This window comes from Delphinapterus leucas, chromosome 1 (genome assembly GCF_059928025.1).
Source record: "Delphinapterus leucas isolate spDelLeu-1000000601 "Yukka" chromosome 1, BTC_Dleu_Yukka2, whole genome shotgun sequence".
NCBI lineage: Eukaryota > Metazoa > Chordata > Mammalia > Artiodactyla > Monodontidae > Delphinapterus > Delphinapterus leucas.
The window spans coordinates 94,592,569-94,617,498 of NC_143129.1; the positions used below are offsets into that span (position 1 = coordinate 94,592,569).

At 41.6% G+C, this 24,930-nt stretch overlaps 1 protein-coding gene across 4 annotated transcripts in view; it reads left to right on the forward strand.

Moving 5' to 3' along the window:
• The first annotated feature begins 432 nt into the window (after positions 1–432).
• SORT1 (sortilin 1) overlaps positions 433–24,930 on the forward strand; it is a 74,436-nt gene continuing 49,938 nt past the window's right edge. For 2 of the 4 annotated variants that reach the window (XM_022584152.3, XM_022584153.3), the window contains exon 1: positions 433–1,238. In XM_022584152.3, coding sequence (XP_022439860.2) covers positions 801–1,238 — 438 coding nt within the window. In that variant the 5' untranslated portion in view covers positions 433–800. The remainder of the gene's footprint in view (positions 1,239–24,930) is intronic. The other 2 variants (XM_022584155.3, XM_022584154.3) reach the window with 2 other exon arrangements.

Here is a 24,930-nt window from a genome sequence, read left to right on the forward strand (position 1 = left end):
TGTTAATTTAGGGGATATTATATATCGAAAACCAAACTTGTGCAGTGCGCTCACTGCAGGGTTAAGGCACCCTGATAAATATGCATCTATGCAATGATCATCTCTAAAGTCGGCACTGAGCCAATTTCATAAAAGGGGGCAATTCTCTTGCCCCCTTTTACCTGCCCCTAATGCCTAAGCTACTTTCTAACTCCAGGAAAATCAATAAGCAACTCCTTCTTTGGCTTAACCCCCTGCATAAGGTGAGAGAGGAGAGACTTTCTCCAGGTTTGCGTGAGTCACGGATGTTCTGATGTCTGTCTCCATGAGACTTAGCCCACACAGTTCTCCTTCACCTTGTGTCAGCAAGGCGGCTGCTTCAGCAGACAATGGGCGCTGCAGCGTGCGGGGGTTAAAAACCAGAAGCACCGGTTCATGACGGAGCCCCGTTTTCCCACTGAGCAAACTCAGGGTTTCCCCGAGGAGATTTTCCAGGCGCTGCCACAACCCAAGGAATTTTAGGGGTGTCTCTGGGGGAGAAGAGGGGACCAACCCAGCCCCAACTTGAGGGTGCCAGAGGGAGCAACGAGGGGTCGGGTCGCCACGAAGCGGGGGCGTTCTTGTGAAGGAGGGAAGCTCCTACGCTAACTCTAGAAGCCCGGCCTTGGATACGCCGGCGAGAGGGGGATGACCTCAGCCGTCTCTGCCACGTTCCAGCCAATCAGTCCCGCAACTTGGCATCCTACTCCAGGACCCCCGAAGCCGGAGGCGACGCGAGCCAATGAGCAGTGGGCCGGGGAAGAAGGACAGGCGGCCAGCCTATGGGGGCGGAGAGGCCCGGCTGCGCGTATCCAAGGAACGCCGGGCTCGGGCTCGGGGGTGTGGCGCGGCGCCGGCGGGGGTGGGCGGGCGCGCCGGACGGCAGGTGTCGGCAGCGTAGGCATTCGGCGGCGATGGAGCGGCTCCGGGGAGCTGCTGGCGACCTCTCGCGCTGGCCCCACAGTCTCAGCCTCCTCCTCCTCCTCCAGCTGCTGCCGCCGGCGACCCTCGGCCAGGACCGGCTGGACGCGCCGCCACCGCCCGCTGCGCCGCTGTCGCGCTGGTCCGGCCCCGTCGGGGTGAGCTGGGGGCTGCGCGCGGCCGCGCCTGGGGGCCCGGCTCCCCGCGGCGGCCGTTGGCGCCGCAGCGCGCTCGACGAGGATGAGGACTGCGGCGGGGTCCGGGACTTCGTCGGCAGGCTGGCCAACAACACGCACCAGGTGAGCGGGCGCCGGGCCCGGGCACCGCCCGGACTACGAGGTGCCACCCGCGGGCCCCTGGCGGCCGGCCCGCGCACCCGGCTCCTCTTTCTCTGTCCGCGCGCCTCGCGTCCCAGCGGAGGAGACCCCGGCCGCTCGCCCGCCGCGCGGCGCCCGCGCCACCTGGGCCGCGGCCCCGAAACTACGGCGGGCGGGCGGGCCGACTCGGGCCCGGAGAGCGGTCCCCGGACGCCGCAGCCCGGGCAGCTGTGTTTCGTCACAGGGGAAGCCGGCTTAGACTTTCACGGCATTCTTTTTTTTTTTTTTTTAAGTTGTCAGAATCTCTCGAGCGTTGTTGTTTTCCGTCTGTATAAATAATTCGGATCTAGCAACGCTATACCCCAACAGGAAGCTGGAGTGGTTGGAGAAGTTGGGGCTAAACAGAAACAAACGTGTGTCCTCGCGGGGTCAGTACTTTCAGGGTGGGTAGGTGGGTGTTCAGAAATCCCAAAGCAATGATTAGGTTCCTGTGTGTGTTTTAGTAGTTAAAGGAACAAGCTTGGCAATGGGGTGACAGCGTATATGTGATCTCTCTTACGCCTTCAACTTGACCTTCTATCATGGCATTGGACTCTGACCAGGATGTCTAGATCCTGTTGTAACAAGGTTTGCAATGGTTAAGAAACACATTGCAGATACTCTGCTTTGAGCTAGGTCCTAGTCGGACACTTTAAAAATTGTGGCAGTTCTGTTTCTGGGGACAAGCAACCCAACCTCTGCACACTACCGTGTTGACAAAGCCAGTTGTTGGCAGTGTCCTGGCTACTTGCTCTAGATCAGCTCGGGCATCTTCCTCGTGTTTTTTCTAGAACTGCCGGTTTAATTGTTGCATAATGTATTTTCAATTTAATGCATTTTCTCTCATATCTCTTCCTCATCCAAAGAGAGTTGCACATGGGGACAGAGGTGAGTGGCTAACTGCACTTGTCCTCGTTGAACCACATTCTGTATCAGCCGAATCTCAGTCTTCCCTTGATCTTTCTCCCTCTGCCTGGACTCTACTTGTTACCTGTGCAGAATTCTCTGATCTGGGGACCTAGGGCAATTGCAGTCAAAGCATAAGCAGTCAGGGAGAGCTCTTGCTAAACGCAGTCCGAGCAGCAGCTGCATAAAGGTGGCCAAGCTAGTGCTGACGTGTGGGATGGGTTGGGTGCAGATAGGGCAGAATGAGAACTGGGAAGTCTTCCCGTTTGATGAGGGGGAAAAAATGTGTAGACTTCCATCTCACGGTGGAGAGTTGAGAAAGGCTTTACAACACCAGTGCCTAATTTATAACAGGAGCACTTCCTTCCTTGAGCCAGCCAGACACAGCATTCTTACTCCATATTTGGATTCTTCTCTTGCTGATTGACCTACCTTTAGGACCTGGGGCTACTGGATTTATTCCTTTAGTCAGAATCTTCCCTGGTTGGTTTGAATTTATATGTCATTTGCAATATATTGATTTCTAAAGCAAGAGGTTGAAAAACTGGCTCAGGGGGTTCTTAGGCCAGATCTACTCACGAGCAGATCTGAAACCTCATTCTTTGAAGTCCACATGTTAATAAAAAAATCTTTCCTCTTTTTCTTTTATTTTATTTAGTTATTGTTTCCAGTGACTTTTTAAACTTATTTTTTTGTCTTCTTTCATTGAGCTCATTTAAACGAACTGTTTTTGCATTTCTTAATCATCCATGGTTTCTTCAGAGATCCCATCCTTTTTGTAGCATGTGTATGTGGTAAAAGTGGAACCACTGTTAATAATCTTCACCTTAGAAATGGTTGAATAAAGCAGTTCTTAGTGGTGCACCCCCTTAACCAAGAACTGTTATCTAGTGGCCTGTTCTGCTTTTCAATTCTATAGTTTTAGAAGTCATAATAAATCATCCTGACCTCTGCTGAAGAGATCTGGTGTTGGGGGAGCCTTTATAAACAGTGTGAAATAAAAGTGTAGGCATAACAGAACAACTTTTTATTAGAAATATTGTATACTTTTGTACAGCTGGGAAAGTGCCATTTAGAGTAGTTTTTCATAAGATGACAGGATTCAATTCCCAAGAAAAATGAAAAGTTCGTTGTTCTCTTATTTGTTATAACTTGCTGTTCATGTCAAGCCACATTGCTTTATGTAGTCAGTGTACATGAATGTCCTCCAAAAGTCCAAGATGTGCTAGATACTGGGGGTGCCAAGATACAAAGAAGAGATAATTCAGACTGGAGAACGAAAAGCCTCAGAAAGTTTTAGCAAATCTCCTAGACCTGTTTCTATGGCTTATTTGGCTTTGTGAGAATATGTTGGTGTTTAACTAATCTTAAGAAAGCAAAGTAGAACTAAAGCGTGATAGTGCTTTTATAGCCTTCTGGTTTTAGGAGACCTGTGCCCTAATGACCTATATAACTCAGTCTCTTCACTCATGAAATCCAGCAAATATGTGTGTGTGCGTATTTATAAATGATTTTTTCTTAGACTAATGAATAACCTTCCTTTTGCCTTTAACCCCAAACTCTTTTCATGCCACACTGTTAACTGATTCTTTCCTTTAAGTGCTTGGAATGTTCATGACATGTATAACCTTTGTGCATGAGAGAAGTTGAGCAAGCCTAGATTTTATTAATGTTGGTTGCTAAGTTGGATTGCTTCCAAACATTCCTCCTATAAGCACCCCTTTGAGGTTAGGCATGAAGCTCTGTCTTAAAGAAACAGATGAAATGCCTTGGTCAGAGTTATGGTGGTGGCTGACAAAACTGCCTTACTTCTCATTCCTGAGTTCAGACTATTTGACAATTTCCTTAAAACTTTTAAAACTTACGATTAGTAAAGCCAGGAATGTTGTTCATTCTCTGTCCTCCTTCTGTTCCTGTCATTAACTACTTCTTTACACATAACTTCCCAACTTCTACCCCAACATCAAAGCATCTGGTTTCTTATATAAACAGGCCCTGTAGTGAGGTTGTGTTGTATGGGGTGTCAGCTCTGAGAAGAATGCGTGTATTTGTTTGCTGGTGCTGGCAGGGCTGAGTCCAGGCTGACAGGACTGAATGTGCCTGTTGGAGGCTTCAGGGAGCTGCCGCTCTTAGCCTGTTGTGGATCTTTGTCACACCCGGAAATCTGAAGGTCAGTGCATTTAACTGCCCCGGAACTTTCTAACTGCCTCATTTATCCCAGTACCCACCCTCTCTTCATACTGCCTTCCCCGCCACTCCCACCGTCACCCTCTAGTTAATCTTTCTTGAGTCCTGTTTCATCCATTCGTGCTGGGGTCAAGGAATAGGAATTCTGTAGGATCTCCTTCCTGGTCCTGGTTGAGTAGAATGAGCAAAATCCTCATGAGGACTCTGCGCCCATACAGTATATTCATCAGACTTTTAACCCCTACGGGATGTTAAAATGAATTCTGTATTGGGGATTTCAGTTAGAAGTATCAGCAAAGTTGATGAAGTATATTTATCTGGGGAAAGGTTAGTTGTCATCTGAGGTTTGGTTGAGGTGAGGGTAGAGAGCTAGCCAGGTAGGACAAGTGGCTCAAAGGGAATGCAGGGAAACAATTAGGTAAGTTCTCTGCTGACTCAAATTTTTGGTTCTGCGCATAGTGATTTTTAATTAGAAAATTAAAAATCACTATGATGAGTCTCCTGGTCAATTTCTAATGACTATTTTCTTTCTCTAATGATAATAATAATAGGCTCCTTATCCTGCTGTTTTGATCTGATATTTTGTGTTAGGTTCACATAGGCTATTAGCTTCTTTTGCACTCTGCCAATTTCAAATCAACTCTTGCCAATAAACGTTGGGTTCTCAGTGGGTGACCGCAGAAACCATGCCCCCCAACTTTGTCCTAGTTGGCTTGTTACTCATGTGATCCTCACAGAAAGGGCAGTGCTTGAGGGCAGTGGTCAGATCAGGAGAGTCACATTTCCTCTTCTTCCTTCCTACCCTTCAAGCTGTCTTTACAGAAAGTGAACTGTGCTTTGAGACTGGAGAAACGAAACGAAGTGCAGATGTTTTATATGATTAGAAGCTAATGTTAAGGTAGACCAGATATCAAATTTGACATGTAATTAAAAATGCAGCTTTTCGGGCTTCCCTGGTGGCGCAGTGGTTGATGCAGGGGACACGGGTTCGTGCCCCGGTCCGGGAAGATCCCACATGCTGCGGAGCGGCTGGGCCCGTGAGCCATGGCCGCTGAGCCTGCGCGTCCGGAGCCTGTGCCCAGCAACGGGAGAGGCCACAACAGTGAGAGGCCCGCGTACCGCAAAAAAAAAAAAAAAAAAAAAAAAAGGCAGCTTTTCTAGCAGAGGGCTGTGTGGCAATGGCTCCAAAAAAGGCTACTGCATTTGTAAATTCCTAAAAAATTTTCAGTTACCTTTTTTTTTTTTTTTTTTGCGGTACGCGGGCCTCTCACTGTTGTGGCCTCTCCCGTTGCTGGGCACAGGCTCCGGACGCGCAGGCTCAGCGGCCATGGCTCACGGGCCCAGCCGCTCCGCAGCATGTGGGATCTTCCCGGACCGGGGCACGAACCTGTGTCCCCTGCATCGGCAGGCGGACTCTCAACCACTACGCCACCAGGGAAGCCCTCAGTTACCTTTTTATTTTTTTCTAACCAGTGTTTCTGTTGCATCTTGTACTCTTCTATTTAAACGCTTGGTGAAAACTTGTTCTTCCCACTGTCTACGTGGCCTCACTGATCTGTAAGTAGGTGGTTTTGAGGAGTAATGGGGCTTGAGGAACAAACTGGTCAATTTCAGTCTGTTCTAGGCAGGGTTTTTTTTACTGACACTGTAATAGTGACTGCAGTCAAAGTTGGGTTAGTAATATGTGGCTTTGAGCTATCTGAGTTGAATGAATCTTCATGATAGACGCTTCATACCTTTAGAGGTTGTTAGGTGAATGCTGGACATGTGTTTTTTGTTTTGTTTTGTTTGTTTTGTTTTTTAAGATTGGGGCTATTTTTTCCTCCTCTGTCCTCAACCCCAGTCTCAGGAAACCACAACAAAAACAAAATCTTCCATTCAGAGCCTGTGGTGTTTTCCTGAGAAAGTTTTCTGTGAATGTAATTTATTTTCTGGTTTGCATTTCAGTATCTGGCCCTCAACTCCTCATCTATAGCATGAGAAGTTTTGGACTAGATTTAAAATGTCTAAAGAACTCTGTGATTAATATGGAAGAAGAGGAGGCCAAAGGTTGTGATCACAAATGTTTACTGGTTGTTTCCAAGTTTAGAAGCAAATTGTGGCTGTTCCGTTTCCCAGTTGAACTTGAACATAGCCTGGATTTCACATCTGGGGGTAATTTGTTACCACCTCCAGAGCTTGCTTCAGTGAAATATGAGTGTTCTTAAAGATAACAGGAGTATTTCTTTTTTCATATAATTGTGAAAGACATTTGACTTTATTTTTGGGAAATACTTTATTGTTCCTTGTTGGCTGAAAAAAATCTAATGCAAATCAAAGCTACTAGCTTGGATATTCCAAAAGCAAACCAAATAGATATCTAGCAGTAAATTTGTTTTTTCTTTTCCTTCCCTACAGCACTCTGCCAAAACTGGGGCTTTTATTTTTTCTTTTTGTCTTGGCTGCCTGTGTGCTTGAAAATAGATGGTCAGCTTCCCATTAAATACTCAGCCCTGTGCAAGTTAGAAACTTACATGTGATTAATTGGCTTGATTTATTTTCATCAGAAGAAAATGTATGGTTTTTTCCTTCTAGGGCTTATGAGTAGTATCTCTCTTATGTTTGCTTTTGTTAAGAGTTTTGCTCTTTTTTTTTCCTGTATGTTCTAAAAAGCTAAGTTCTAATATTGTAGTTGAGCCTGTTTGCAAATCTGATTCAACAGTAAGATCACCGTGAAGTACCAAGAGAAATTGAACTGGGAAGGAAAATTTTAACTGACGTTAGTACTTCCCAGACAGGATAGTTCAGATCAAATGTTTATCTGGTACCTGCTCTTTGTCAAAGAGTTTCACATCATAAATATGCTATATGAAAAGTTCAAAAAAGACTTCTTAATACTCAGATTTGAATCCTGGCTCTGCTGTTTCATAGTTGCATGGTATGATCATAGACAATCACTTAACTTCTCTGACCTTTATTTATTATTTTTTTTAAAACTGGAGAATCAGTTTTAGGATTATTTGGAGGGTCAAGTGAGAAGTTTTATCAGAATGTTTTGTTAAATGTATTGTGCAGATATCTTTCACTCAAACACTTCTGGAGTTCTGGCCTGTACGTAAGAAAAGTTAAACATTCAAAACATCCGCATTGGGCTTCCCTGGTGGCGCAGTGGTTGAGAGTCCGCCTGCCGATGCAGGGTACACAGGTTCGTGCCCCGGTCCGGGAAGATCCCACATGCCGCGGAGCGGCTGGGCCCGTGAGCCGTGGCCGCTGAGCCTGCACGTCCGGAGCCTGTGCTCCGCAACGGGAGAGGCCACAACAGTGAGAGGCCCGCGTACCGCAAAAAAAACCCAAAACATTCGCATTGATGTCATCTTAAGTATTTAGCTGTTCAGAGATGGCTTGCTGAGAGTTTGGAAGAGTTTTTGAAGAAGGCATGACCACTGCAGTGCAGTGGTCTGGGAAGGCCTCATGGATGAAGAGAGAATCAAAGTGTGGAGGGAATTCTTAGGGAGACCTGTAAAGGCATGGAGGTAGGGAAGTCCAAGACATGCTCAGGGGATGATCAGTGGGGACTTTCTGTTGGGGAGAAGTAGTTGATGAGAAGTATGAAAGACCAAGGTTTCCAGGAAAACATACAGAGAAGTAAAAAAAGATAGCTCTTCCTGCCGATGCAGGGGACATGGGTTCATGCCCTGGTCCGGGAGGATCCCACATGCCGTGGAGCGGCTGGGCCCGTGGGCCATGGCCACTGAGCCTGCACGTCCGGAGCCTGTGCTCCGCAACGGGAGAGGCCACAGCAGTGAGAGGCCCGCGTACCGCAAAAAAAAAAAAAAAAAAAATGACAGCTCTTTGTGGGGGATGGGAAAAGAGGGGAGGTATGGGGAGGGAGTCTGCCATTAGGACTTACTGGAGAAAGTGTTTTAACAGGTAGTGGTTGACATGAGGCTAGAGCTGGATAAACCAGAGGTGGAAATGGGGAGCCAAGAAGAGTTATCCTTTTGGACGTTGACTGTTACTGTGCTCTGTCCAACAGGAGAGCAGAATAGAGGGCAGGGCCGACCATCTTTTATACTTGAAGTGCTCAAGGTTCCAGGAAACAATCCAGGACTCCTGGACCTTATTGAAGGAGGTTGTGAGCCCAGGCATGAGGAACCCAGGAGCTATAAGACAGTGACCGTGAACAGATTTTTCTGAACATTTGTGAACAAGGGTAAGATTGAACTCTTGCTGATAATGTGCTTAACAGTTTGAATCATAGATTGTTAAGCTGATTAACTGGTCAGATCTCTTACCAAGAAGGCTAAATGACTTGCTTACAGGCCAAGAGCTGGGCGTAGAACACTTATGTCCCAACATGGTGCTGCATTTGGAAGTGTTTCATAGAGATATTTTAAGTCAATGCATTTGCTTTAGGAATAAAGCAGGGTTATAGACCCCAGTTGTAAGTCATGTAGTTGTGAATTCCTCTCTGCTCCTTGAGGTCATAGTTCCCTCAACAGAGCTCAATTAGCCTTTCTAAGCCTCAGCTCCCCATCATGTAAAATGAAGTATTATCATAAGGCTTCAAAGAGAGAATGTTTTGAAAACCTTGAATCCTACCACATATGTAGGATTTATGTCATTTCTATATTTTTTAAATTTATTTTATTTATTTTTGGCTGCACTGGGACTTCGTTGCTGTGCGTGGGCTTTCTCTAGTTGCAGCGAGCGGGGCCTACTCTTCGCTGCGGTGTGCGGGCTTCTCATTGCAGTGGCTTCTCTTGTTGCAGAGCACGGGCTCTAGGTGTGCGGGCTTCAGTAGTTGTGGCACATGGGCTCAGTAGTTGTTGCTCACAGGCTTTAGAGCACAGGCTCAGTAGTTGTGGCGCATGGCTTAGTTGCTCTGCGGCATGTGGGATCTTCCCGGACCAGGGCTCGAACCCGTGTCCCCTGCATTGGCAGGCGGATTCTTAACCACTGCGCCACCAAGGAAGCCCCATGTCATTTCTTAATAAGCCTGTTGATATATTACTGTGTCCATAGAGTCCAATTGTCAGCCAAATGAGCCTGATAAATACCAACTCCAGAGGAACATGTGCATAAAAGGAGACAGATGAGGCATAAATGTATTCGGTTTTATCACTTGGCAGGGTTGGGTGACAGGCTTGGGCGGAGGTGGCAAGAATGAGAGTGAGTCAAGATTGGCAGAAATGTAAGAAGCATATGTGTTCCTTTTTTTTTTTTTTAACCTTCATGATTACATCAAAATTTTAACTGGTTAATATGAGTGATACTAACAAGTGGTATTAATTGGAGTTCTTTGAGGCCGTGGTTAGGAAGGAATGTGATCACAGGTTAGACCTGGATTCAAACTTCAGTGGTAACCAGGGACAGATGACCCTTAGTGAACCTTAGTTTTTTCATCTATAAAATGGATATACTAATACGTACCCCTTAGGGTCTTTGTGAAGATTAAATGAGACAGTGTAGAATTTGGTGTGTATTCATCCTTTATTGGATGTTTTTTATAATGATTATCTACACAAAGCTTCTAATGCATTACCAGTTAGATGCTCAGGTATTTGTGTATGCACTTAAAATTTTTTTCCATAGCTGAAATATTCCAGGAGAATTAGTATGGGTACTCACAGGAACCAAATATGTATTAAGAATTATGTACTAGTTATGTGCTTGGACTTGGAGTTAAAAAAAAATTGGGTATGGTGAGGGAGAGACCATCTATTCAAAGTATCTTTCTTGAAGCTATGGGAGATGGAGGAGAAAATAACCCCACCATCATCAGATACCTGGTCATCTGGTTATAATAGTTTCAAGTATATATAGTTATTTACTTATAGTGTTAAAGAACTTGCAATTAAAAAAAATAAGGCTACTTATAATTCAATAACTATTTCTCTTCTCATTCATTAAGCTTTAAATATGCGGTTTTAAGTTGACAGCTCTAAAATAGCACTTTGCCTGTTTCACCCTGGTTCATTAACTGAGCAGTCACTATTAGCTTTGTACTCTATTGACCTCTGTAACGTTTTAAGAAATATTAGTGAGATGTGATAGGTACTCCTCAAGAACTTAGCTTGAGAGCAGGGCAGACCAGAATGTTAATGGATTCTTTTTTATAATGCACGTATACCTTTAAGGTAGTATCTCACCATTTCCTGGCCTACGTTATCAATGCTCTAGTTGAAGTTACCTTATCACCAGTCTCTTTAGCTTGCCATGTGCTCTGTTGCTTCTCCATTTTTTCATGGCATTCCTCCTGTCTGAATGCCTTTCTAGCTCTGCTTGTTTTTTTTCTGTTCTCGCCTACAACATTTAACAATGCCATGTAATCCAGCACTTTACTGTAGTATTCTATTTTGTATTCACTTTCATTTATTCAATTGGTATTGTCCAGATTATAAACACCTTAAAGGTAGTACAAGCATGACCCCTTAACTTCACCCTTTTGCCTCACATAGTGCTGGAGAAAGTGTAGTCATTAAATGTATAGTCTGGAGTCAGACAGACAGGAGCTTGAATCCTTGCTCTGCCACTTACCAGCTGTGTAACTTTGGGAGAATTATTTAACCTCTCTGACCCTCCTTCTTCATCTGTAAAGTAGCAATGGTGCTTTATATATCATGAGTGCTCAGTAAAGGTCAATATTATTATTATTCAACAACTTTTTATTGAGCACCTACTATGTGTTGGGCCTTGTACTGGGTACTGGAAACTGATTTGGAACATAACAGACAAGATCCCTGCCTTTATGGACCAGTAGAGAAAATGGACATTAAACACATATGTAATTACAAATACAATAAGTACCAAGAAGGAAAAAAGCAACTACAGGAGAATAATTGACAGAGGTCCTTTTAGCCTGGGGCACTAAGAAGCGCTTGCTGAGAAAGTACTTAAACTGGTACTGGAAGATGAATAGAATTTTTCCTGTAGGAGTGTCCCAGACAGAGAGAAAATCATGTTCACAGGCCTGGGGCTAGAAGGAGCATGGTGCACCCAGAGGTCTGGAAGAAGGCCAGTGTGGCTGTAGCAGAGGGAGGCCGGGCTGGTCCCCACACCCAGTGGGGACCGGTGAGCTTTTATGGTCCAGTCAGCTGGCCACTGGCGCATATCCTTTCATCACTTTCTTTTCTTTGAAATGAGATTAAGATGTAAAAATTAAATGCTAACAGTTTGAAATTTAACTCATTTATTAGGCATGATTAGAAATGAATTATCCCATGAAGATGAGTTTTTCGAAAACTAAGCCTAGGGTAGGCATTTAAGCCTACCCTTTTGAATGCCAAAGTTTGTTGTTTTTGTTATTTTTAATGGACATCTTTCTAAAATACATACGTCTCTGCCTTCTTTGTCAACAATATGACCTTGGATCATTAAGGAGATTAAATTATGCTGTACCACGACTCACATTATTTTAAAGTGGTATGGCATTAATGCCCTCAAGGTCTGTTGAGATTTGTGGGGCTATTTTCTCCCATTTTGAATGGCCCAGATTTATAAGCTTAGTGCCATTGTCTGCCTGTTGAAGTTTACTCTTTTTTTCCTGCAGAAATGATAGTCCCCTTGCAATATCCTGTTCCTTCTTGCTGCTGTCCCTGTCTCTAGATACAGTGTTGCCCAAATTTAACTTCTGTAAGCTAAGAAATTTTACTTCTGTAAGATGCTTCTGTAAACTGAGAAAAAGATTTCTAATTTTAGGCAATCTAACAGGTTTAGCAGATTGATTTAGAGCGACGGTCTGCAGGTTTCTCTTAGTGGTCAGGTGCATAGGGTTTTATTGCATGGACACTGTCATCAGAGGTCTCTCTCCCTTGCTTCCTTTCAGTGAATGTCCAGGTTGTTGAGGTTTCTAGATAATGGAGTTGCTGTTGCCCTTTCCTGTTGACACTAGAGTATTGTGGAGCAAGGGGCTGATTTTTTTTTTTGTTTTTTTCCCAAATGAAGGCAGAGCAGTGGAAAAGCAAACTGAGGTGTGAAATTATTGATGAGTCATAGAATTTTAAAGCTTATAGGTACTGGAAATGTTGTCATTCCAGCTTCCTCGCCTTGGTGGTGAAGTTAGGTTTTACTGCCCAAGTTCACAGAGCTGTTGGCAGAGCCGGAAATGAAATTCACATTGACCAGGTATTAGCCCAGTGCTCTCCTCTGTACCATCCTGCCTCACAGAAAACTCTGAATAATTGAATAGGTTTGCAAACTTGTATACTGTTTTATGTTTAGCCTTTTTATTTCTAAGGATAGTCTCTGGGAGGACTGGAACATTTGTGATCTTATTTTTGGCTCGTGTTTTATGGTCCTAGCAGTGCCTTATTTAACGGAACTGTATTCTGTTAAGATTTTATTCCTGCCCGCAAGAGCTTTGCCCAGGTCTTGTCCCAAAACCTCTCTTACACCATCACTGTGTCCTGTCTATCCCTGTGTTCCCTGTTTGGGGTTTGGAAGCCTAAATCTTAAATTCCCAGCCTTTATGGGATCACCAGTGCCTTGTTATTTCATTTGATTCTTATTATTCCAGTGAGTGAAGGAGCATAATTCAGTTTTACTCCTGAGGAAGTAGATTCCCAAGAGAGAAAATGATTTGTGCCCACTTTCCCAACCAGTTAGTTACTAGACCAGGCTTTAACACCCTTTTGCAGTTTTATTTTTCACAATGACAGGTTGTCTTCTGTAGGTTGAATATCTAGCATGTTTCGTCTTCATTCTTAGACTTCTGTTAAGAAGTGTGTTCATAGAGTATAAGCTCCCTGAGCACAGAGTATGTGTTATCACTGCTGTGTCTGCAGTGCCCCAAAGAGGGTCCAGCACATGGTAGGCAAGCAGATGTATTTGTTGAAAGAAGGAACATGTGTGAAGGATGGCATCATTGAATTCACTCTCTGTTTACTTGCCAGAGAGGTTGCTCCTGATGGCCAGACTGTCAGGTCATCTGCAAGTGGCTTTTAAACTGGGGCGCACCATGTGAAACTGATCCAGGCTCAGTTGTGCTGGTGTTAATTCTTTCAGTGTTTTACTTTTGATCAGGTGTGTAACTAAAGATAGGCAGAGGTTTCTCATTACCAGAATTTTTTTCCAAGCTACGGTGACTCTCGGGACCAACTTTAAGTTCTCCCAGCTATAGTAACAGTAATTTAATTAGACTTCTTGTTTGATTAGATGTGAAGACAAAGTTATTTCCGTAAAGAATGTTGTGTTTTATGGCCTTTCTCTTTTCCAGATGGAACTAGGGATTAGCCAAATGACCACAGAAATGGACATTTTTGTTAATTCATGGTCTCTAAAATGTGTGGACCTCAGGCTTTAAATGGTGGGCATTAAATGTGTGGATGAGTCTTGCATTATCCTCTGTCAAGATGGTTGTATTTCAGAGAAGGTAGTACAAGCTGTCACCTACTTTCTAACGTAATGGGTCCCTGAAAACCAATTTGGCTATAAATGCCAGTCAGTGACTCCCTGCTGCCCAGAGCTCCCCTACCAGAGGTCAGTATATGGCTATCAGTGCCACCTGGGACACTAGAAATCACTATTCAACAGATGATGGGGTGGGGAGTAATGCAGTCACCATGGAAAAACTATAAAGAAGAAACACCACCATAAATTCTGCCACTTAGAGATGGTTGCTGTTAATATTTGGAAGAATGTTTTTAACCATAAACGCACACACACACGATTTTACATGCTATTCTGTAAACCTGCTTTTTACTCAACATGTTATGAATATCTTTCAATGTCAGTAAATACCTGAAACATTTTCATTAGCACCTGGTATATTGTTTCATTGCATAACATAACGCATTTAACAAAGCTTCAGTTCTTGTCTAGAATATACAGGTATAGTAATATGGGGTTGTTATGTGGATTAAATGATGATGTGTGTAAGATGTTTAACACAGTAGATGGCCTGCAGGATGCAGTAAACCTTCAGGTGTATAACGTATTTTGTAAAGATGTGTAATTATCCCCTGATAATAAATTCCTGAGTGGGATTGCTTGGGCCATGTGGTGTGGACATTTTCAGTTCTGATTCACATCACCAAATAGCTCTCCAGAAAAGTTACAGCAGTTTATATATTCCCACCCACAGTGCACACAGGTGCTCTGGTCTCCACCCCTCACTGGATACATTTTGGCAAGCGCCTCCAACAGGTAGAAAATGTTATCACATTATTTTTCTTTGATTTTCTTTTGATTACTAGTGAGATTGAATAGCTTTTCAAACATTATTGGTCATTTCTGTGTCCTTTTGTGAATTACTTGTTTGTGTCCTTTGCCTATTTTCTTTTCTTTTAAATTTTATTTATTTTTGGCTGCGCTGGGTCTTAGTTGCTGCGCACGGGAGCTACGCTTCATTGCAGCGCGCAGGCTTCTCATTGCAGTGGCTTCTCATGTTGCGAGCATGGGCTGTAGGTGCTGGCTTCAGTAGTTGCAGTACAAGGCTCAGTAGTTGCAGCACGCGGGCCCTAGAGCACGTAGTTGTGACACGTGGGCTCAGTAGTTGTGGCGCACGGGCTTAGTTGCTCTGCGGAATGTGGGATCTTCCCGGACCAGGGCTCGGAGCCATGTCCCCTGCATTGGCAGGCGGATTCTTAACCACTCCGCCACCAGGGAAGTCCCTGCCTATTTTCTTTTGAGATCTTTGTCTTTTTCTTATTGATTTGAAAACTCTGTATTAACGCTTTATTGTGTTGCAAATAATTTTTTCCAGTTTTCTTTAACTTTATGTTCAGTATTTTGCCATTAATTTTTTTTCTAATAGTCAAAGTAATTGCTATATTAAGGGTTCTGGGTTTTGTATCATTTTTTGTAATGGTCTTCTCATTTCTAAGATTATAAAAATATTCACTCATACTTCTAGGATTTTTATGGTTTAACTTTCTGTATTTAAATCTTTGTCATATGTGGAATTTAATGCGGAGTCGGGGTGGGGGGGTAGGAAGGGAGTTAGGAATCCAGCTTTTTATTTTTCCCAAATAGCTGGCTTTTCCAAAACTCTTTTACCACTGATTTGAAATGCTTGCTTTATCATACACTAAAAGAAACTTTGTCCAGTCTTGGACTTTGTTTTGTTCCATTGATCTGTCTTATCTATTCCTGTGCCAGTGACTGTGCTAGGGGATTAATAAACCTCTCACTAGATGGGGCAAGTTTCATGCTCATCTGTTCCTGATAGACTCACGCTGACATTTGACATAGCTAATCTTAAAGTTCTTGGTTTCTGAGCTTTCTACAATAGGGTATGATTATGTAATCTGAATTGCTGTATTTACTCTGTGGCCCCTCTAGATGCTGGTTTTGGATTGCTAATCACACAAACAGTATATTTACGTGGTTTCCCTTGATTTTGACCTGCTTCTAGATCCTGCATTTGACTGACTGCTTAGCAATATGTAGTGGCCAGATCGTGTTCTCTTTGTGCTAAATAATCTGCCTCTTAAGCATACTACATTGGAGCAGCACAACTATTGTTTACCAGAAATTAAACAGGCTTCAGCTCTCTGCCACCTTCTCCATTTCATTTGTCATGTATACAGCTAATACATAACATCTTTTTTGTAACAATGCTTGAAGTAGACACTTTACCTTCTATTGGCTGGACTCCTCAACTCCTAAATGTTTTATTTGTATGTTTAGTATTTTAATATTGTAGGATATTCATTGGAAATATTGTGTTGGAGGTTTGGGGTTTTCTCTTCCTAAAGGGCTTATTCTGCCTTTCAGTTCTTTCTATCCAGAGTTTTGTCCTCTGCTCTTATTTCTTTTATTCATCTAACTTTGCCTTGATTAGAGCAGTTGAACCATAACTTATTAGTTGATTATGTTCAGCTGTATGTACCGTTGGAAACCTTCCTCATTTTTTTTTTCTTTTTACAATTTGTTTTTATTTGTATCACACAGTACAACTGTTCAAAAAACTTTATGCCATTCTGGAAAAGAAAAGGCTCCCTTAAATAGAAGGACCAAAGTGATAATGGGGAGAATAAAATAGGTTAATGCAGGAAAATGCGGTTTTGGATTCTTTATCTAATAATAGTATGATAGGCAGAAAGAGTTCCAAGTTTTACTTACAAAGGACCAAAACAAATGAAATCCTAGAAAAGAATATGGAGGCAGCCAACTAGCCAATTGACCATTACATAGGTAGAACATAACCCCCCCTTCCATTTATCCCATCGCCAAGGAGTATCATTTGCTTTTGCTTAGGACCAGGAATGTGTACATTGTGATGCTCAGAAAGGCAGCAGAGAAGCACCATATATTTTCATTCCAGAATGAACACAACATACCGTGGAATCTTTTGGGTTTAGTTTCTCCCAAGAATAGATCTGACTCTTGTGGGGTAAAAGAAAGTAAGAACCAGGCTGCCCTGGGAAACCTTTGAGTGAGTGATCCTGTGGCCTCGTCTCAGCTTTCTTTGGGTATTTCAAGAAGTACTTTTTCTTTTCACACACATTTCCTTTTCTCTATTTTTATTTTCCTTTTATTCCCACTGTAACTGTGTTTATCCTGATCTTGAAATTCTTATTTAACAAGTACTTAATAGCATCTACCGTATACGTAGCACTTTACTAGTTGGTGAAATTAATATATTTTATTTGTGTTACCCTTTGAACTTTTTCAAAATACTTGCCTATATCTTCGTGTTTGTTCTGCCTGCACAGCTCCCTCTACCATACCTTGCTATTGCTCCCAACTGCTCCCACCTCTGTCAGCCCTGCTTAAATCTTAGTGGACAGACTTTTATTTCTTCATACTCAAATATTTGAATTTCTCTTCTGTATAGTCTACTCCTGGCCGTTGCCTCTAAACACTTTGATGTGTTTATCAATTTTTGACTATATGGAATTGATGGTAACTACAGTGAAGGAGAGGAGTAAGGTCACTATTGTATGTGTGAATACCCAAGAACACATACTAGTGTTTAACAATGTTGTGGCTGGCAGTAAGGGCATAGGAAGAAACCTACTTAGCTAGTATTTACTGAAATGGTGGTAATCACGGTAGAGGGGAGATTACACACAGATCAATTTTGGTAGCAGGGGTTTGGGAATACACTTTTACGGAGATGTTCGTGGAGAACTTACTATCTATAAGACCTTGTGCTAGGCCTGACAGGAAATACCAGATCATACTGTTTGCCATCTAAGAATTCCCAACATGATTTGAGAGGTAGCCAAATATGTAAATAGTTATAGTACAAGCAACATCAGTAAGTGCTGTGAGAATAATACCTAAGAAGAGGTTATTCGAGCTCTGATAATTAGGAACTAGAGTGGTTGGTTTTACATGGAAAAATGGGATTTCAGCTGTCTTTCAGATCTTTTGCATTGGTGTAGTCCCTCTCTTGTGGCTATCAAAAAGAAACACCCACAATGTGGGAATGTAAATTGGTGCAGCCACTATGGAAAACAGTATGGAGATTCCTCAGAAAACTAAAAATAGACTTTGCCATATGGTCCAGCAATCCCACTCCTGGACATACACAGACAAAACTATAATTCTGAAAGATACATGCACTCCTATGTTTATGGCGGTGCTATTTACAATAGCCAAGACATAGAAACAGCCTAAATGTCCATCGACAGGTGAATAGATAAAGATGTATGTACACAATGGAATATTACTCAGCCATAAAAAATAATGAAATACTGTAATGCCATTTGCAATGGCATGGATGGACCTAGAGATTATCATACTGAGAGAAGTAAGTCAGAAAGAGAAAGACAAATACCATACGATATTACTTATATGTGGAATCTAAAATAGGACACAAATGAACGTAAGTACAAAACAAAAACAGACTCACAGATACAGAGAACAGACTTGTGGTTCCCGGTGGTGGGGTGTATGTGTGTGAGGGAAGGATTGGGATTTGGGGATTAGCAGATGCAAAGTATTGTATATAGAATGGATAAACAACAGGGTTCTACTGTATCGTTCAGGGAATTATATTCAACATCCTGTGATAAACCATAATGGAAAAGAATAGGTATATTGGGTTGGCCAAAAACTTCATTTGGGTTTTTTCCATAAGATGTTAAGGAAAAACCCAAACTAACTTTTTGACCAACCCAGTATGTATAACTGAGTCACTTTGCTGTACAGCAGAAATTAAACACAACATTGTAAATCAACTATACTTCAATAAAATTAAAAAAAGAAAAGAAAAGAAAAACCCACCATATAATGCTGAGGAGCGATGGATAAGTTGAGAACAGAACCTTTCTTCTTTAAAACCTGCATTTTTTTTAATGTGTAAAATTTATTGATTTTTCATATATTCAGAGAGTTATGCAATTGTCAACTACAATCATTTTTTATTTTTTTAACATCTTTATTAGAGTATAATTGCTTTACAATGGTGTGTCAGTTTCTGCTTTATAACAAAGTGAATCAGTTATACATATACGTATGTCCTTATATCTCTTCCCTCTTGCATCTCCCTCCCTCCCACCCTCCCTATGCCACCCCTCTAGGTGGTCACAAAGCACTGAACTGATCTCCTTGTGCTATGTGGCTGCTTCCCACTAGGTATCTATTTTACATTTGGTAGTGTATATATGTCCATGCCACTCTCTCACTTTGTCCCAGCTTACCCTTCCCTCTCCCCATATCCTCAAGTCCATTCTCTAGTAGGTCTGCATCTTTATTCCTGTCTTGCCCCTAGGTTCTTCTGACCATTTTTTTTTTTTTTTAGATTCCATATATATGTTAGCATACGGTATTTGTTTTTCTCTTTCTGACTTCCTTCACTCTGAATGACAGTCTCTAGGTCCATCGACCTCACTACAAATAATTCAGTTTCGTTCCTTTTTATGGCTGAGTAATATTCCATTGTATATATGTGCCACATCTTCTTTATCCATTCATCTGTCGATGGACACTTAGGTTGCTTCCATGTCCTGGCAATTGTAAATAGAGCTGCAATGAACATTTTGGTACATGACTCTTTTTGAATTATGGTTTTCTCAGGGTATATGCCCAGTAGTGGGATTGCTGGGTCATTTGGTAGTTCTATTTGTAGTTTTTTAAGGAACTTCCATACTGTTCTCCATAGTGGCTGTACCAATTCACATTCCCACCAGCAGTGCAAGAGTGTTCCCTTTTCTCCACACCCTCTCCAGCATTTATTGTTTCTAGATTTTTTGATGATGGCCATTCTGACTGGTGTGAGATGATATCTCATTGTAGTTTTGATTTGCATTTCTCTAATGATTAATGATGTTGAGCAGTCATTCATGTGTTTCTTGGCAATCTTTATATCTTCTTTGGAGAAATGTCTGTTTAGGTCTTCTGCCCATTTTGGGGTTGGGTTGTTTGTTCTTTTGATATTGAGCTGCATGAGTTGCTTGTATGTTTTGGAGATTAATCCTTTGTCAGTTGCTTCATTTGCAAATATTTTCTCCTATTCTGAGGGTTGTCTTTTGGTCTTGTTTATCGTTTCCTTTGCTGTACAAAAGCTTTAAGTTTCATTAGGTCCCATTTGTTTATTTTTGTTTTTATTTCCATTTCTCTAGGAGGTGGGTCAAAAAGGATCTTGCTGTGATTTATGTCATAGAGTGTTCTGCCTATGTTTTCCTCTAAGAGTTTGATGGTGTCTGGACTTACATTTAGGTCTTTAATCCATTTTGAGTTTATTTTTGTGTTTGGTGTTAGGGAATGTTCTAATTTCATTCTTTTACATGTAGCTGTCCAGTTTTTCCAGCACCACTTATTGAAGAGGCTGTCTTTTCTCCACTGTATATTCTTGCCTCCTTTATCAAAGATAAGGTGACCATATGTGCGTGGGTTTATCTCCGGGCTTTCTATCCTGTTCCATTGATCTATATTTCTGGGGTTTTTTTGCCAGTATGATACTGTCTTGATTATTGTAGCTTTGTAGTGTAGTCTGAAGTAAGGGAGCCTGATTCCTCCAGCTCCGTTTTTCTTTCTCAAGAGTGCTTTGGCTATTCGGGGTCTTTTGTGTTTCCATACAAATTGTGCAATTTTTTGTTCTAGTTCTGTGAAAAATGCCAGTGGTAGTTTGATAGGGATTGCATTGAATCTGTAGATTGCTTTGGGTAGTAGAGTCATTTTCACAATGTTGATTCTTCCAATCCAAGAACATGGTATATCTCTCCATCTATTTGTATCATCTTTAATTTCTTTCATCAGTGTCTTATAATTTTCTACATACATGTCTTTTGTCTCCTTAGGTAGGTTTATTCCTAGATATTTTATTCTTTTTGTTGCAATGGTAAATGGGAGTGTTTTCTTAATTTCACTTTCATATTTTGCATCATTAGTGTATAGGAATGCAAGAGATTTCTGTGCATTAATTTTGTATCCTGCTAGTTTACCAAATTCATTGATTAGCTCTAGTATTTTTCTAGTAGCATCTTTAGGATTCTCTATGTATAGTATCATGTCATCTGCAAACAGTGACAGCTTTACTTCTTCTTTTCCAATTTGAATTCCTTTTATGTCTTTTTCTTCTCCGATTGCTGTGGCTAGGACTTCCAAAGCTATGTTGAATAATAGTGGTGAGAGTGGGCAACCTTGTCTTGTTCCTGATCTTAGTGGAAATGGTTTCAGTTTTTCACCATTGAGGACGATGTTGGCTCTGGATTTGTCATATATGGTCTTTATTATGTTGAAGAAAGTTCCCTCTATGCCTACTTTCTGGAGGGTTTTTGTCATAAATGGGTGTTGAATTTTGTCAAAAGCTTTCTCTGCATCTATTGAGATGATCATATGGTTTTTCTCCTTTAATTTGTTAATATGGTGTATCAAATTGATTGATTTGCTTATATTGAAGAATCCTTGTATTCCTGGGATAAACCCCACTTTATCATAGTGTATGATCCTTTTAATGTGCTGTTGGATTCTGTTTGCTAGTATTTTGTTGAGGATTTTTGCATCTGTGTTCATCAGTGATGTTGGCCTGTAGTTTTCTTTCTTTGTGACATCTTTGTCTGGTTTTAGTATCAGAATGATGGTGGCCTCGTAGAACGAGTTTGGGAGTGTTCCTTCCTCTGCTATATTTTGTAAGAGTTTGAGAAGGACAGGTGTTAGCTCTTCTCTAAATGTTTGATAGAATTCGCCTGTGAAGCCATCTGGTCCTGGGCTTTTGTTTCTTGGAAGATTTTTAATCACATTTTCAATTTCAGTGCTTGTGAGTGGTCTGTTCATATTTTCTATTTCTTCCCGGTTCAGTCTTGGAAGGTTGTGCATTTTTAAGAATTTGTCCATTTCTTCCAGGTTGTCCAATTTATTGGCATAGAGTTGCTTGTAGTAATCTCTCATGATCCTTTGTGTTTCTGCAGTGTCAGTTGTTACTTCTCCTTTTTCATTTCTAATTCTATTGATTTGAGTCTTCTCCCTCTTTTTCTTGATGTGTCTGGCTAATGGTTTATCAATTTTGTTTATCTTCTCAAAGAACCAGCTTTTAGTTTTATTGATCTTTGCTATCATTTCCTTCATTTCTTTTTCATTTCTTTCTGATCTGATCTTTATGATTTCTTTCTTTCTGCTATCTTTGGGTTTTTTTTGTTCTTTTTCTAACTGCTTTAGGTGTAAGGTTAGGTTGTTTATTTCAGATGTTTCTTGTTTCTTAAGGTAGGCTTGTATAGCTGTAAACTTCCCTCTTAGAACTGCTTTTGCTGCATCCCATAGGTTTTGGGTCATCGTGTTTTCATTGTCATTTGTTTCTAGGTATTTTTTGATTTCCTTTTCGATTTCGTCAGTGATCTCTTGGTTATTAAGTAGTGTGTTGTTTAGCCTCCATGGTTTGTATTTCTTACAGAATTTTTCCTGTAATTGATATCTAGTCTCATAGCATTGTGGTCGGAAAAGGTACTCGATACGATTTCAGTTTTCTTAAATTTACCAAGGCTTGACTTGTGACCCAAGGTATGATATGTCCTGGAGAATGTTCCATGAGCACTTGAGAAGAATGTGTATTCTGTTGTCTTTGGATGGAATGTCCAATAAATATCAATTAAGTCCATCTTCTTTAATGTATCATTTAAAGTTTTTGTTTCCTTATTTATTTTCATTTTGGATGATCTGTCCATTGGTAAAAGTGGGGTGTTAAAGTCCCCTACTATGATTGTGTTACTGTCAATTTCCCCTTTTATGGCTGTTAGTATTTGCCTTATGTATTGAGGTGCTCCTATGTTGGGTGCATAAATATTTACAATTGTCATATCTTCTTCTTGGATAGATCCCTTGATCATTATGTAGTGTCCTTCTTTGTCTCTTGTAATAGTCTTTGTTTTAAAGTCTATTTTGTCTGATATGAGAATTGCTACTCCAGCTTTCTTTTGATTTCCATTTGCATGGAATATCTTTTTCCATCCCCTCACTTTCAGTCTGTATGTGTCCCTAGGTCTGAAGTGGGTCTCTTGTAGACAGCATATATATGGGTCTTGTTTTTGTATCCATTCAGCCAGTCTATGTCTTTTGGTTGGAGCATTTAATCCATTTACATTTAAGGTAATTATCAATATGTATGTTCCTATTACCATTTTCTTAATTCTTTTGGGTTTATTATTGTAGGTCTTTTCCTTCTCTTGTATTTCCTGCCTAGAGAAGTTCCTTTAGCATTTGTTGTAAAGCTGGTTTGGTGGTGCTGAATCCTCTTAGCTTTTGCTTGTCTGTAAAGCTTTTAATTTCTCCGTCAAATCTGAATGAGATCCTTGCAGGGTAGAGTAATCCTGGTTGTAGGTTTTTCTCTTTCAACACTTTAAATATGTCCTGCCACTCCCTTCTGGTTTGCAGAGTTTCTGCTGAAAGATCAGCTGTTAACCTTATGGGGATTCCCTTATGAGTTACTTGTTGTTTTTCCCTTGCTGCTTTTAATATTTGTTCTTTGTATTTAATTTTTGATAGTTTGATTAATATGTGTCTTGGCATGTTTCTCCTTGGATTTATCCTGTATGGGACTCTCTGTGCTTCCTGGACTTAGCTATTTCCTTTCCCATATTAGGGAAGTTTTCAACTATAATCTCTTCGAATATTTTCTCAGTCCCTTTCTTTTTCTCCTGGGACCCCTATAATTCGAATGTTGGTGCATTTAATGTTGTCCCAGCGGTCTCTGAGAGTGTCCTCAATTCTTTTCATTGTTTTTTCTTTATTCTTCTCTGCGGTAGTTATTTCCACTATTTTATCTTCCAGGTCACTTATCCGTTCTTCTGCCTCAGTTATTCTGCTACTGATCCCTTCTAGAGAATTTTTAATTTCATTTATTGTATTGTTCATCTCTGTTTTTTTGCTCTTTAATTCTTATAGGTCCTTGTTAAACGTTTCTTGTATTTTCTCTGTTCTATTTCCAAGATTTTGGATCATCTTTACTATCATTATTCTGAATTATTTTTCAGGTAGACTGCCTATTTCCTCTTCATTTGTTAGGTCTGGTGGGTTCTTGCCCTGCTCCTTCATCTGCTGTGTGTTTCTTTGTCTTCTCATTTTGCTTAACTTACTGTGTTTCCAGTCTCCTTTTCACAGGCTGCAGGTTTGTAGTTCCCATTGTTTTTGGTGTCTGTCCCCAGTGGCTAAGGTTGGTTCAGTGGGTTGTGTAGGCTTCCTGGTGGAGGGGACTAGTGCCTGTGTTCTGGTGGATGAGGCTGGATCTTGTCTTTCTGGTGGGCAGGTCCACGTCTGGTGGTGTGTTCTGGGGTGTCTGTGGCCTTATTATGATTTTAGGCAGCCTCTGTGCTAATGGATGGGGTTGTGTTCCTCTCTTGCTAGTTGTTTGGCATGGGGTGTCCAGCACTGGAGCTTGCTGGTCGTTGAGTGGAGCTGGGTCTTGGCATTGAGATGGAGATGTCTGGGAGATTTTCACCGTTTGATATTACGTGGAGCTGGGAAGTCTCTTGTGGACCAGTGTCCTGAACTTGGCTCTCCCACCTCAGTGGCACAGCCCTGACGCCTGGGTGGAACACCAACAGCCTGTCCTCCACACAGCTTAGAATAAAAGGGAGAGAAAAAAGAAAGAAAGAAGGTAAAATAAAGTTAGTAAAATAAAAATAATTATTAAGAAAAAAAATTTTTTAAGTAATTAAAAAAAAACAAAAAAAACCCCAGACAGGCAGAACCCTAGGATAAACGGTAAAAGCAAAGCTATACAGACAAAAATCATACACAGAAGCATACACATACACACTCACAAAGAGAGAAAAAGGGAAATATATATATATATATATATATCTTTGCTCCCAAAGTCCTTCTTCTCGATTTGGGATGATTCGTTGTCTATTCAGGTATTTCACAGGTGCATCAAGTTGATTGCGGAGATTTAATCCGCTGCTCCTGAGGCTGCTGGGAGAAATTTCCCTTTCTCTTCTTTATTCGCACAGCTCCCGGGAGTTCAGCTTTGGATTTGGACCCGCCTCTGTGTGTAGGTCACCTGAGGGCATCTGTTCTTCGCTCAGACAGGACTGGGTTAACAGAGCAGCTGATTCGGGGGCTCTGGCTCACTCAGGTCAAGGCTAGGGAGGGGTACGGATGCGGGGCGAGCCTGTGGCGGCAGAGGCCAGCATGACATTGCACCAGCCTGAGGCACGCCGTGTGTTCTCCCGGCGAC